Here is a 14670-nt window from a genome sequence, read left to right on the forward strand (position 1 = left end):
GCTTTAGGGGTACCTGTAGAATTCTATTTATTCACTTCTAAAGAGTAATTGGAAGAAATATGACAAAAATTTAATGAATGCTTCATTTGGGGAGTGTGTATGTGAATGCTTATTATACACTCACTTATTGCATCCATAGGCAATTTCATCTTTGTACAAACATATAGAGTTGACTTAAATAGTCTTATATGGTAACAGAACAGCCTATTAAGCAAACAACACAAAATTATATCAAGCACAAGAGAAATGAAGCCATTAAGAGAGCTGATTAAGATGAGATGTATATGGCTGCTGCCAACATAGCATGCATATAATTTTACAGTAAAACAACATATATTCCATGCTTTTATAGTTGTTCCAGAATGGATTCTACTGTCATGTGCTAAAAACCCACAAGAAAAAACTGGTACCCATGTCACTCTCTCTTGGTAAATGCAGATAGTTGTGTTCTACAGGAGATGTTGTTTTATGCAAGAGAAATACTAACCAAAGAAAAGATAAGTAGCCATATACGTATAGTGGAAAAAAAGCAGACTTTACAATCGGGAATATTATGGGGATCAAGAGGGTTATTTTTTAATGATAAGGAATTACTACATCAAGAACACATAAGAATTCTAAATGTGTATGTACATAATAAATGATCTTTTTAAAAAAAACATTTATTTTTAGGTGTAGAAGGACACAACACAATGCCTTTATTTTTATTTGGTGCTGAGGACCGAACCTAGGTCCCGCCCATGCTAGGCGAGCGCTCTACTGCTGAGCCACAATCTCAGCCCATAATAAATGATCTTAAAAACACACTAAATAAGGATTGATAAGCTGCTGGGGTTTTGGCCCAGTGGTAGAATGCTTGCCTGGCACATGTGAGGCACTGGGTTTGATCCTCAGCACAGCATTTTAAAAAAATAATAAATAAAATAAAGGTATTGTGTATATCTACAGCCAAAAATTAAAAAAAAAGAACAGATAGAACTGAAATGACTAATGGGCAAGCCAGACAAAAGTGGGGTTTTCAGCATTTCCTCTCAGAAACTGATAGAACAAATCAAAAGAATCAATAAGGATAGTGAAGACCAGAACAAGAGTAACAACCAACTTGACATTTTGAGAGCAATCCATCCAAGAGTGGAATACACCTTATTTTCAAGTGCTCATGAAATATTCACCAAGACAGATTCTATTATTACCATGTTATTTGACATCACAATCGATATAAAAGGATTAAGTACTCCATATATACATTTTATATTACTAACAAAGTTTAAAATCTAACAAAATGATATTTGGAAATTAAATAACATAGTTTCTGAGGCAGGATGGAAATGCCAGATGGCAGATTTTGTGATTTCATTTAAGCACACACAAAAACAATGTGCATGTGATCTGTCTATCCATTTCCTTCACTGCACAGCCTGGCATTGGGAGTGGTGACTCTGATGGCCAGTTGGGCTACTTTGCTTTCCCTGATGGCTTTGCAGTTCTTGGAGAAAACATTGTGGGTAATCTCATCACAGTAAGATTTGCTGCATGTCAGCAGCACTTCCAGCTCCTTGACATTATGAACAAGAAACTTCCAGAAGTAACTGAGTAGCATGTGCTTTGTTCTCTTATTGTTCCCATAACCAATGTTTGGCATCAAGATCTGACACTTGAATCTTCTCTGCACCTTACTGTCAATACCTCTGGGTTTCTTCCAGTTATGCTTAATTTTGCCATATTGGTCTGACTGGTGCCAGATGAACTTCCTGGTCCTCTTCTTGACAATTTTGGGCTTCACATAAAGACTTATTCAAGTGTAAGTCCTGTTAAATTTGGCTCTGAAAGGTTGATGTCTGTTCACTGTTATGGCTTGAGTTCTACAGGACAACCTCAAACCAGAGGCATGGGCTAAAACCCATGAGAAGATCTGAGGACAGCCATTATGCTGAATAGAGTTGGCTGGCACTTTTGTAGGCAGTGCTAAGGAAGGGAGAAACAACAGTTTTAAACAAATAGTAGTCAAGAAATAACTGAAACTAAGAATAAGAAAATATTCTGACTGAAAATAGAAACAACATCAAATGGTGGAATGCACAAAATCTTACAGGGAAATTTTTAGCTTTAATTATTAGACAAGTAGAATGTAAAAATAATAAATATACTTTAACCTTAAAAATTAGAAAGATAAGTGCTTATTAAATATATGACAAGAAAGGAAAGAAATCATTGAGATATGTAAAGTAATGGAAATGAGAACAGATGGGAAATACAGAAAATAAGTTGAACCAAATTTGAAAGATCAATAAAATTTATAAACATATGATTATATAATCAAGGTAAAATATAAATAAGACACAAATTGCTAATGACAGGAATAAAAGTCAGGGCATTGCTAATGATAAATTTCAGAAACATAAAAGAAAAAAATGTGAACAAACTGAGGTCATCATATTTGATTACACTCACTGATAGATTTCAAAGAAATATGTCAGCCTCTAACAGATTCCACAACTTTCCAGTATTCTGAAACTTAGCTACAAACAGATTAAGACCTGATTCCACAATCAGAGAATGGAATACCAAAAAGAGCAGAGAAGCAAGGGGCCAAAAAGTGGAAATAGTCTGACTCAGAAGGGCTCAGTATCTACAGAATACTCAGGCTTCTTCTCCAACTATATCCAGGTTGCCTGCTGAACACGTTGGGAAATCCCTCAATGTGGAGCAACCAGACTGGAACAGCCAGTCTAGGGGCAACCCTCCCTGGAGCAGTCAGGCTTGGTACTCCCAAGCCAGAAACAATCAAGCCTGGAATAATCCATTTCACAGTGGTGGAGAGGAATCTCTACAGCCCTGTATGCATCTCCAGCGAAATTTTTTTGCAAGTGATTTGGTACCCATCTTGGAAACTGCTTGGGAAACTCTATTTTCTAGCTCCTCTAAAAACTGAGTGTTTATTCCTAATTACTCGATAAACAAACATACCAGCTGAAGTTGTGTGAAGGTGAGTGTTTTCAATTTCATTCTGGGCAGTGGCTGAATTTCTTTCTTCCTTATAAGATTCTTTTTGTTTTAGAGATATGTATCCCTGCCCAATATTCTGGCTCTAGTTGTGCCTGTGTGTCAATTTGGAAGGTGGATATGACTGGAGCCTAATCAAAGAGATTTAAATAACTTTAATATAGACTAGAAGTTGTCTCTGGCTATACATAAGTAGAAGTAATACTAGTTTGGTTATATTTACAATATAAAATCTAATCTCAAAAGTATGAAGTAAAAAGTAAAATGATGTGTTAAAAAAGCTCTTTTATATTTTCTGAGATTTGGAAAGATTTACTTTTAGAAGCTCAATTGCTGGGTCAAATGTGGTTCCATTCCAAGTTTTCTAGGGAATCTCCATACTGCTTTCCAGCAATGTATGAGTGTGTCTTTTCCCCACATCCTCACCAACACGCTTACTGTTGCTTGTATTCTTGACAACTGCCATTCTGGCTGGAGTGAGATGATTGCATTTCTGTAATTACTAGAGATGTTGAACATTTTTTCATATATTTGTTGATCAATTGTATATCTTATTCTGAGAAGTGTCTGTTCAGCTCCTTAGCCCATTTATTTATTGGGTGTTTTTTTGGGGGGGGTTGTTTTTTCTTTTTCTTTTTTTTTTTTTTTTTTTTGGTGTTAAGTGTTTTGAGTTCTTTATATATCCTGGAAATCAGTGCTCTGATGCGCATGTGGCAAAAATTTGCTCTAAAAATGTAGGCTCTCTGTTAATCTCCTTGATTATTTCTTTTGCTGAGGAGAAGTGTTTTTTTTTTTTTATTTGAATCCACCCCATTTATCATTTGACCCACTCCTTGGTCTATACTAAAAGGACTTAAAAACAGCATACTATAGTGACGCAACCACTTCAATGTTTATAGCAGCACAATTCACAATTGCTAAACTGTGGAACCAACATAGATGCTCTTCAATAGATGAATGGATAAAGAAACTGTGGTGTATATGCACAACGGAATATTACTCAGCATTAAAAGAGAATAAAATTATGCCATGTGCAGATAAATTGATAGACAGAGAATATCATCCTAAGCAAAGTAAGCCAATCCCAAAAAACCAAAGGCAGCATGTTCTCTCTGATAAGTGGATGCTGATCCATAATAGGGCAGGGGCAGGGGGGAGGGGGTACCGGGAAAATGGAGAAACTTTGATTGGGCCAAGGGGAGTGATGGAAGGGTAGGGGGCATGGGAGTAGGAAAGATAGTGGAATGAGATGAACATCATTACCCTAGGCACATGTGTGACTGCACATGTGCTGTGACTCTGCATCGTGTATAACCAGAGAAATGAAAAGTTGTGCTCTATTTGTGTTCAATGAATCAAAAAGCTTTCTACTTCAATGTATGACTGATTAGAACTAATAAAAAAAATTTAGAAAGAATTGTTTTGTGCTTTTGCTTCACAGCAGAAGCTGAGTGGTGAACATTCATTAGTATTACCATATTACGTTTAATAAAGGACACTTAACATGCTAAAAAAATAAACTAAAAATAAAAAGCTCAATTGCTAAGGTCAAGGGTTAAATTATGATGTGTTTCATTGATATCCTCAACCTTTTTGGCCTCTGTGCCTTACACCACCAAATATTTGCTCACAAATATTTGTAGATATTTGGCTGCAATGTGGTGAATAAGTACCAGTTTGGCTGGTTTGAGCACAAATGAATGAAATATCCACTTTATCTTTTAAAATCCTTTAAAAAATATTTGCCAGCCAGGGAATGATATTTGTCAAATTATATTGTTACATTGTTTCCATGTATAAATATGTAGCAAAGAATCCCACTATATGTGCAATTATAATGCACCAATAAAAACTGGAAAACATATTAACCAGGAGAATCTGTCAATATATAAAAAGAATGATATATCACAACAAAATGGGGTTTATTTTGAGAATGCAATGTTCTTTCAACATCAAGAAACAATACACAGGACTGGCCTAAACCTGGGGCTGAACAAGTACAAGAGAGCACCACCCCCTGCTTCCATACAAAGCCTGGCACTGACTAGCAATCAACAGTAGTCTACCATGGGGGTTGACCATGCTCATGCAGACTGACATTAATTGTAGTAAAAACATGTAGTACAAACAAGGCTGAAGGCTTAATGAGTACCAGGAACAGTGAGAAAAATCCACTGACATCTCAGACCTCATCCTAAACACAAGACAACGGCAGCAAATCATTACAAAATTGAAGCCCACAATACAGTGAGCTACCAACACTAATACCACCACCCAAACTCATTCAGCTCCTGTCTAGATTGGCTCCACCACACTGAGAGAAAGGCATGACCCTTTCCATACTCAGCACCTTTTATCTCAGTGTCTATTGGTTTACAGAGAGGTAGAGGATTGCCAGAAAACATAAGAAAGGTAGAAGTAACAAATGAGAATGGTAAGATAAGTAGGAAACTATTAAATGTCAGAAGGTGATTAAACATTGTTTTCTGTGGTTTCCAGAGATCCAAAGAAGGCATTTTTATTAATTTGAGTAATGGCAAACTATGTGACCTGTACTTGCATCTCTAGCAATTGAAAATGAAAACTCAGTACCAATTTCATGACCAATGCACTGACTGATTCTTGTGCACCGACTCCTCTCAACTCTCCCTTCTGGACCACCTGAGGTTTGCATCACAGCAGTTGATAGATATAAAGATTAAAGATACTTGCCCTCCAATAAGAAGAGGGCTGTGGTCACACCACTGGTTGCAACTTTTTATCTCTTCCAGCTCTCTGGGGTTCTCCATGAGCTGAGGGCTGAACAGAATCCTGACCTCAGAGTAAATTCTCATCAACAGAGTCACCCCACAGAGGTACAGTCATTTGTTTCAATCACACTGCCCAAGGAGAAAGACTAAAATTTTTCAAGTACTTGTAAACATAACAGCCCTTATAACAGTAATGATGTGTGTATGTTGATCTTGAATGGAAAAAAAATACTTGTTACTAAGTAGCAACTAATGACCAAGATGCTCTACTTATTTGGTCTGTATTCACTACCCAGGGTATTATACAGTCCCTCTGTCCCTGACAATTTTCCATTTTAGAAGCAGGTTCAAAGTCTTAATAGTAAACCTTTCAGCTAAACCAGATCATATACAAAACACTATATATGATGCTACAATATATCATTTAACCCATAGTGCAGTCTGAGATTGCACTCCATAATAAAACAAATTAATATTTCTGCAAAGTATTTACTATGCACAGTAAAAGAGATTAAAAAGACAACACTCTGCCCCCACAGAATTTCTGGCCAATAAGCTTTGATAATAGTTACAAAACAAACTTTAGACTTTCGAAGTTTGGGGGATTTCGGAATTGCAGTTAGAGAATATCTGCCTATATCTGGGAATAAATTACATGGTTTGAATTGGTTTTATGATCATGGTGGGGAACACTTCCTCCTGCTTTCCTGGGAATCAATGAGCTAATGCTGTGGCTAAACTTTAGGGAAAGGCTTCTCCTGCTGCACTTCTTTCAAGAAAATCTTTCCATCAACAGGCTGATATCATTATGTTCATCTCATCATCACTGTCACCACGATTATCATCACATTAAACATTTGATGAACATTTTATGCATTACCTCCTTTGATCATCATATTATTCCTATAATTTTTAGGTCATTACAGTCCTAAATTAATATTTAATTTTCAGGAAGAATTAAAAAAATAAAACATTTCCCAAAGTAACACAGCTAGTAACCATATAATATCCAACCCATATTTCTCTGACTCTAAAATCCATTTATAACACTGTTTGCACTCTCTACCTGACATCTTTGTTCCCATGGGAAGATTTAATGGGGAGAGATTAATAGTGAATTATGTTGGAGAAGAAATCCTAGTTAGTCATCTCAAAGTACTTGCTATCATACTGATCTTACAGGTTGATTTTAGGGATAACAATCACGGCAGTTATTGCCTTAGCTCTATCTCCAGCCCACACCTCCAGGAACCTCTGTAGAATTGACTCAGAGCTTTTCCATAATTATGGTGCATAAAAGAGCCAACAAAGAAATAAATGATGGGGTTCAATCAGTACAGGAGGAACACTTATCAGACAAGGCTTAATGCCCTTGAGATAGACCACTGCCCAGTGAAATAGGTACCAGTAGATGCGACGGGTGAACCACAGAGGAGAAAGACCAGAACTATGAGCAAAAGGGTCACATAAAGCCTCCCCAATTGTATCTTCTAAGAGACACTGGACCCTGATCAGCAGGATCAAGCTGTACCTATGGAGAATCAGGAACATAAAGACCACCTACTTGGCAAGGATAGAGTTAAAAGCCTGAAAAGTCTGTCTTTAAAATCTCTTCACTCTAAGCCCAAAAGAGTCTCTTTCAGGATGTTCTGCATTAGGGACAGAACCTATGTGGGCTGACATGTACATCAAGAGGCAGCAGTGGCACCAGATGGGTCACAGGAAAGACAGGAATGCTCAGTGGTAAAGCCGACGAAACAGAGGCATTTCACAATATTAATTTTAAAAATAGCATGTATACAAGGAGGACATGCAACATGCAGATGAGCTCCTCCACAGATTACAAGGCCCAAAATAGGAACAGCATAATAGCTTTAGCCAAGAAAAGGATAGGAATGAAGAATGCATACTTCCCTATGCAGAAGCCCAGGAGCCAAAACAAACTCTATCCCTACCAGTCCTTCCCACTGAGGGCAATAATGAGGGTGTGCAAGTCCAGGATCAAGAACCTGAATAAGTAATTGGAGTAAAGTCCATACAATGTGAAGTCATCAGCAGTTGCTCTTAACATGCTCCAGGACCTTCCAGTGGTGCCCCTGGGAACACATATAAAACCTCATAACTGCAGTGATTGTTATCCCTAAAATCAACCTGTAAGATCAGTAGGACAGCAAGTACTTTGAGATGACTAAGATTTCTTCTCCAACATAATTCACTATTAGTCTCTCCCCATTAAATGAAAGATACAGGTGTGATCGTGGCGATGGCTTGGCCGGGTGTCTGCGGGCTTTGCGTGTGGGATTGGGGCGGCGGGGGCAGCTGCTGTGGTGAGCTTTGGGCAGGCATCAGCGTCCGGGAGGTGGAATGGAGCGCTGCGGTGAGTGTGGGACAGCGGTGCTCGCTCTGGCGCCTGATCGGTTCGGGACTGCAGAGCCTGCCATCTGCCAGTTGCGGTCTCGGGTCTCGCCCGCCACGCAGTGGGCCCCAATGGGGGCAGCTACGGGCGAGCGGAGCGAAGTCCTGCAGGATCAAACCACGCGACAGGCGCCCACGAGCGGGGACGTCACGGGCGCCCACGAGCGGGCGCTGTTGGAACGTTGCGGAGCTCAGATTTCAGTTTTTCTGACTGTTAAACGAGAGGATGATTGCTTACAAAAAGAAAAAGGCAGAGAAAAACGTGTTTGGGTATCAGGCCACCTTCTGAAATGGGGCTCAAGTCCATAAGTTCCAACTCTACTTTTGATCCGGACTACATCAAGGAGTTGGTGAGAGATACCAGGAAGTTCTCCCATGTGTTACTATATTTGAAAGAGGCTATTCTTTCAGACTGTCTTAAAGAAGACATTCATAGACTTCTGGATGATCTCCTCCATGTTTTAAAGTCTGTAATGATAAGCATCAGAATCTCAATTCTGTTGATCTTCAAAATGCTGCAGAAATACTGCAAAAGTGAAAGCTGTGAATTTCTCAGAAGTTAATGAAGAAAACAAAAATGACCTATTCCTAGAAGTGTTTTCTTCTATTGAAACTTTGGCATTTAACTTTGGGAATATCTTTATGGACTTCCTTATGGGAGATGTAGGCAAGGACTCATTGTTACAACTGCCTATTTCTCGGGAAAGTAAGCCTTTTGAAAACTTTTCTGTGGACTCAGTGCTGAGTCCACAGAAGGAAATTTTTCTCCTATAGAATTGGACCATGTGCTGTTAAAAAAAAAAAAAAAAAAAACTAACTTTATTGAATTTGCCTTGTTATATGCTAACATATGGTCAAAATGTACAAAGAACATAGTGTCATGGGTTGAAAAAAAAAGCTTAACTTGGAATTGGCATCCACCAGAAATATTGTAAAGTTGACAGAAGCAACTAGAACTAACATTGGACTACAGGAGTTTATACTCCTACAGTCTCTATTTACCGGTGCTCTCCTCAATGGCATAGAGAATAGTCACCTTTTACAAGAAAGAGTTGCAGCTCTCCAAGTCAACAATTTGTACAGCCTCCACTGGAGAGGAAAAATGAAATGGAAAAACAAAGGAAAGAAATAAAGGAACTTTGGAAACAGCAACAAAATAAAATGCTCAAACAAACTGCTCTCAAGGCAAAATTGTTATGCATGCAATGTGAAGATGAAAATGAATATGCATGTTTCGTGCAGAGGAGGAGCATCAGTGTTCAAGTGGTAGATTAGCAAAAAAAAAATCCCAACAAGCAACTACCGAAAAAAAAAAAGGAATGTTGGAAGAGGAAGTGCTTCAAAAAGTAGAAGCAGCAAATGAACTCTACAAAGCTTGTGTAACACATATTGAAGAAAGACAAAATTATCTAGAAAATACCAAAAGAGAAATTTTTTAAACATTTTTTTAAGTATTTATTGCTTAGTAGTAGTTGGAAACAATACTTTTGTTTTATTTATTTTTATGTGGTGCTGAAGATCAAACTCAGGACCTTGCACACGCTACGCAAGCACTGTACTGCTGAGCCACAACCCCAGCCCCCCCCCAAAAGAGAAATTTTAACACAACTCAAGACGCTTGTTTTCCAGTATGATCTTACCCTTAAAGCTGTAACAGTTAACCTCCTCCAGATGCAGCACCTGCAGGCTGCCTCCCTTGCAAACAGTTTACAATCTGTAATAACACCAAACTTCATGATCCAGGCCCAGAGTACAGTGAACTTGTGAAGGCTAAAAAATTCAACTGAAGAAGAAAAAGTTAATGGGAATGTAAATTAACCATTAGCAAATAGTTCCCAGATGTCTAGATGTGGCCTTGCTGATGCTTTAGAGGATATTGTGCACCTTCCTGACAGTTGTACTAAAATTGAAGAGGACAGATGCTCAAACAATGCAGATGTAACAAGTGCTTTTCACTCTGAAGAGAATACAGATTTAAGAAGAAGCAGATTGCTCATTTGATCATTAAATGAACTGGAGCTCTGGAATTAGAAAATCGGGCTTTATAGTATATGAGATGTAGTCACAATTATAAACCCCCATGCCTGCCTTAAAATCCATTGGTCATTGTTAAAGGAATTTGAATCATTTTGTTTTATATGATGTCAGTATTTTACCTTATGAAATCCATCTGTTAGCTAAGTTTTAACTTTTATTATTCTTAAAGATTCTTATTTCATGGGGCTGGGGATATAGCTCATTTGGTAGAGTGCTTGACTTGCATGCACAAGGCCATGAGTTCAGAGTCTATAAGTCCAGGTACATAAACATTTAAGTCTAGTGGTGAAAAATCAATGAAAATATTAAAACTATAATTCAGGGAGTATTTACAACTGCCTTATTTTTATAATGAACTGTCTCAGGTATAGAAATGAGAATGTACACATATATGAACAGTTTAAAGAAAAAGAATGAAACAAATCCTCAATAAAAAAATATTAGTACATTAGAAGCCCCCTGGATACTCCTTCTTGATAACACTGCCTTAGCTCCCACCAGAATAAACCATTATACTATTTTTTAAATCATGCTATAGATATTTTAAATGTTTTCAGTACCTATATGTAGTGGAGTTTTGCCCTCTTCTGGAAGTTCTTCATATTCTATCATACTATTTTATGACTTAATCCATGCATGTTGTGTTAATGTGAGTAGTTGCCTTTATTTTTACTACTATATTCTAGTCTATGAACTTGAATATCATGATCTATCTTTTGAATTATTTTGCAATAATTGCTATAATAAACAATTTAATTAAGCCAAAAAAATCAAAGATATGTATTACTTCAGGGAAGGTGTATTATTTTTATCTCTGGAGCAGAGCAGAAAACAGACAGCTACTTTTGTCTTTCAAATTGAGCTACTAAAAAACAAATCCTCTGCTCCTTTCCATAGATGCTGAGAAGTCATATGACAATATTCAATTATTCCTGATGAAAACACCCAATAGAATAGTAATTAATAAATACTTCATTTGTAAATATGAGGTACATATATGTAGACTGAGGGGCAAAAGACATTGAATAAGTTCATGCTAATATTAGAAAGGCAGCGAGGATGTCAAATATTGTCAGTAAAATACTGCACACTTTAGAAGTATGCAATAAACAATCAATTAGAAGCATGAGAATCAAAAATGAAGAGGCCAAATTGTCTCTATTGCAAGAGATACGATAGTTTTATTGTATCTGGAAAACTTAACATTATCAATAAAAGCATAACCATATGATTAAAAACTCAAATTATATACTTATTAATTTGGTAAGGTTAATTAATATACAAACTCAATAGCCTTCATATATATAGTCATGATTGGCAGAAGATAAAATGGATAAGATCCTATTTCCATAGCCAAAAAAAAACTGTAAACTACTTAGTAGTACACTTGACAGGACTGTGTAGAATCTATTTGAGGGAAATAGTCAAATTTTGCAGAAAAGGGCTGGGGATGTGGCTCAAGCGGTAGTGCGCTCACCTGGCATGTGTGCGGCCCGGGTTCGATCCTCAGTACCACGTACAAAGATGTTGTGTCCGCTGATAACTAAAAAAAAATAAATATTAAAATTCTCTCTCTCTCTCTCTCTCTCTCTCTCTCTCTCTCTCTCTCTCTCTCCCCCCCCCTCTCTCTCTCAAAAATATTTTGCAGAAAAACACAAAAAATAGTTTTGAATAAATTCAAATACATATTGTATTGTTGGAAAGGTAGCTTAAATATCATGAAGATGTTAATTATCTCCCAAGCTAAAATGTAATAGTATGATTCAAATAAAAATACCAACAGCATTTTATTTCATTTAAATTGATTCCAAGTATACATAAAAATAATGAACAAGTAAAGTTGACCCTGAAGAAGAGTGGAAGAATTCCTAAATGAAAAAAAAAAAAACATAAAACTTCTATCATCAAAACAGTATGATTCTAGTAAATGAATAGGCACACTGTAACTAGAACTACATGGAAAGTTTAAAAATAAACCCAAATACATATGATAATTTAGCATATGGTAAAGAGGAGATATCAAATCACTAAGAAAATTATTTTTAAGTGTTTCTGAAAACTAAATCACTATTTGGAAAATGATATAACCAGATTTATAGCTTATACGATCCTCTAGAATATGCTACAAAGACAACATGGTTCCAACTTTATAAATACTACTTAGCACTAGAAGAAAGCAAGCATTTATCACCTCAGACTGGGGAAAACTTTCTAACTATAAAAATATATACAAATCTAGATGTATTACATATGGAGGAATTTCATTAAACTGATAATTTCAAAAAATGTTATGGTAAATAAACACAGTAAATGAAATTAAAAGACAAACACCAAAGTGGGAAAAAGTGCATCTCATCAAAAAGATATAATTCCCTGTTACATAAGGAGTTCCTGGAAAACAAGAACTAAAGCACCAACAATACAAAATTTTTAAAATGAGAAATTCTTAGAAAAAATGAGAGTGTTTAAATATGCAAGATGGTTAAATCAATCATAGTCAGGAAAATGATTTAAAAAAAAAACACTGAGATACCATGCCTCACTTGTTAGAGTTATCAAGATCCATGTCATATAAAAACTTCTGTTGGTAAAACTGGAGAAACAGGCATTTCCATACTAACCATTGCTGTTGAAACTGATACAATCTCTGTAGAGCACAATTTGAAAATATCTACACTTTTTTAAAAATATGTACTAACACTTTAATACAGAAATCTAACTTCTAGTAAGAAAAAGTGAAATTGTAGAACAGAATTTGAAAATAGTTCCTTTTGATTAAGAGGAAAAGAAACACTACATGTATATATTTGTTTTTATTTGAAAAACACATCAGAAGAATAAATCTGAAACTAATAAAAATCTGAGGATGGGAGAGAGGATAAACAGAGTAAACAGGGAAGCAAAATTACCCTAAGAATGTTTCCTTATATAAATTTTCACTTCTGAACAACATGGAGTTTTTACATATTTGAAAATTAAATTGAGGAGCAAACTCTAAAGTCAGAAAACAAACTGGAATAAAACATGACTAACTGCATGTCAAATCAAAAAAATACCTCTCAGTAAAAATTCTTACAATAGAACTTACTACACAATAATTTGTACAGGAATGCAAGAATGACAATCTACAACTTTATTTGGCAATTTAATTAGAAGTAGCCGACAGTGTTTGCATTTCAAGTATGTTGTAGAATAATGCTGATGAATTTTTATCAGTGTTCTTAGGCAAAATACACAAAAATAAAATCAAGGAGGTTAAGTAAAAACCCAATAAATTTAAATTTAAGTTGGAAATTCAACACTAATTCACAACAATTTTTTAATATTCATTCCCTAGTTTGTCTATTCAAATGATACCCTGGTGTAGATTTTAGTTTTTCTAAATTACACTCTCCATTAAATGAAACCACATTAGAGAGTGGAAAGAAAGTTACAGACTAGGGATAAAGTATGCATTAGTATTCTCCAGAAAAACAGAACCAATGTGTGTGTGTGTGTGAATTCATTCTTTAAAATTTGGCTGTCATGATTATAAGAGCAAGGAAATCCAAATTCTGTAAGGCAAGCAGGAAAGCTAGAGACCCTTGAAACAGCTGATGTTGCAGTTGGTACCTGAAGGCAGTCTGGAGGCAGAATTCTCACTCAGGGGACCTCAATCTTTTTTCTCTTGAGCCCTTCAACTGATAGAGGCCCACACACATTATGGAGGGTATGCTGCTTTACTCAAAGTCTACCTATTTAAATGTCAACCACAACTTAACAGCAACATCCAGACTGTTGTTTAACCAAACATCTTCACAACATAACCTCAACAAGTTGACTCGTAAAATGAAAAGAATCACTGTGTCATCCTTGGAGAAAAGGAGGATCGTAAAATACCAGTTCCCTTGAATGCGCCTCTCACTTCCCAAGAACCTAACCAAGTTAAGACAACAATGACAGCACGTCTGGGCCCACATAATCAGATAAATATTTTTTCTCAGAGGACACCCGCTTTCTCTCATATATCCTGGGAAGTAGGGCAAGTTAGTGCTATCTTAGAAAGCTGCTTTCTTGCATGCATACGATGGATCTGGGATGCTGTTCACACAGTGGGAAAAATTATGCTAAGCTGATGATGTCACAGCTAATGTAGTCTAACTTATAAAATTCCTCTCCCTGTGGTGACTGGTACAGAATTAAGAACACTGTGGACAGAATAACTGTCACTCACCCAGCCGGACATCTTTGGACAAGGAGTTATGTGGGCTAGAGATTCTATTTTTTGGTGCAGCATTAAGAGGAACTGAGGTGTTGTTTGTCCAGACTGTCACCATTGGACTTCCTGGAATAGTGTCAAGAGAGACAGAGGCATTACTTGGGTGGGGTGACATCTGTCTAGCCTATTGTCACTGAACATTGCCCATAAACATTTTTCAATAAGACTTATATGTTGCTTGACATATCCAGGTATTTTCTTTTGTCT

General features: G+C 36.5%; 1 protein-coding gene and 1 pseudogene across 1 annotated transcript; one reads left to right on the plus strand and one right to left on the minus strand.

Annotated features, from left to right (window-relative positions):
• Positions 1-1393: 1393 nt before the first annotated feature.
• Positions 1394-8099, minus strand: LOC114098144 (large ribosomal subunit protein eL32-like). Its single transcript, XM_034636611.2, has 2 exons — positions 8001-8099; positions 1394-1777 (listed from the first exon to the last, which is right to left on the minus strand). Exons 1-2 carry the CDS (start codon positions 8097-8099, stop codon positions 1394-1396), a joined length of 483 nt encoding a protein of 160 aa, XP_034492502.2.
• Positions 8100-8117: 18 nt separating this feature from the next.
• Positions 8118-10169, plus strand: LOC114098145 (rho GTPase-activating protein 29 pseudogene; annotated as a pseudogene).
• The last annotated feature ends 4501 nt before the right edge of the window (positions 10170-14670 follow it).

The sequence above is a fragment of the Marmota flaviventris genome, chromosome 9, assembly GCF_047511675.1.
Source record: "Marmota flaviventris isolate mMarFla1 chromosome 9, mMarFla1.hap1, whole genome shotgun sequence".
Classification (NCBI taxonomy): domain Eukaryota; kingdom Metazoa; phylum Chordata; class Mammalia; order Rodentia; family Sciuridae; genus Marmota; species Marmota flaviventris.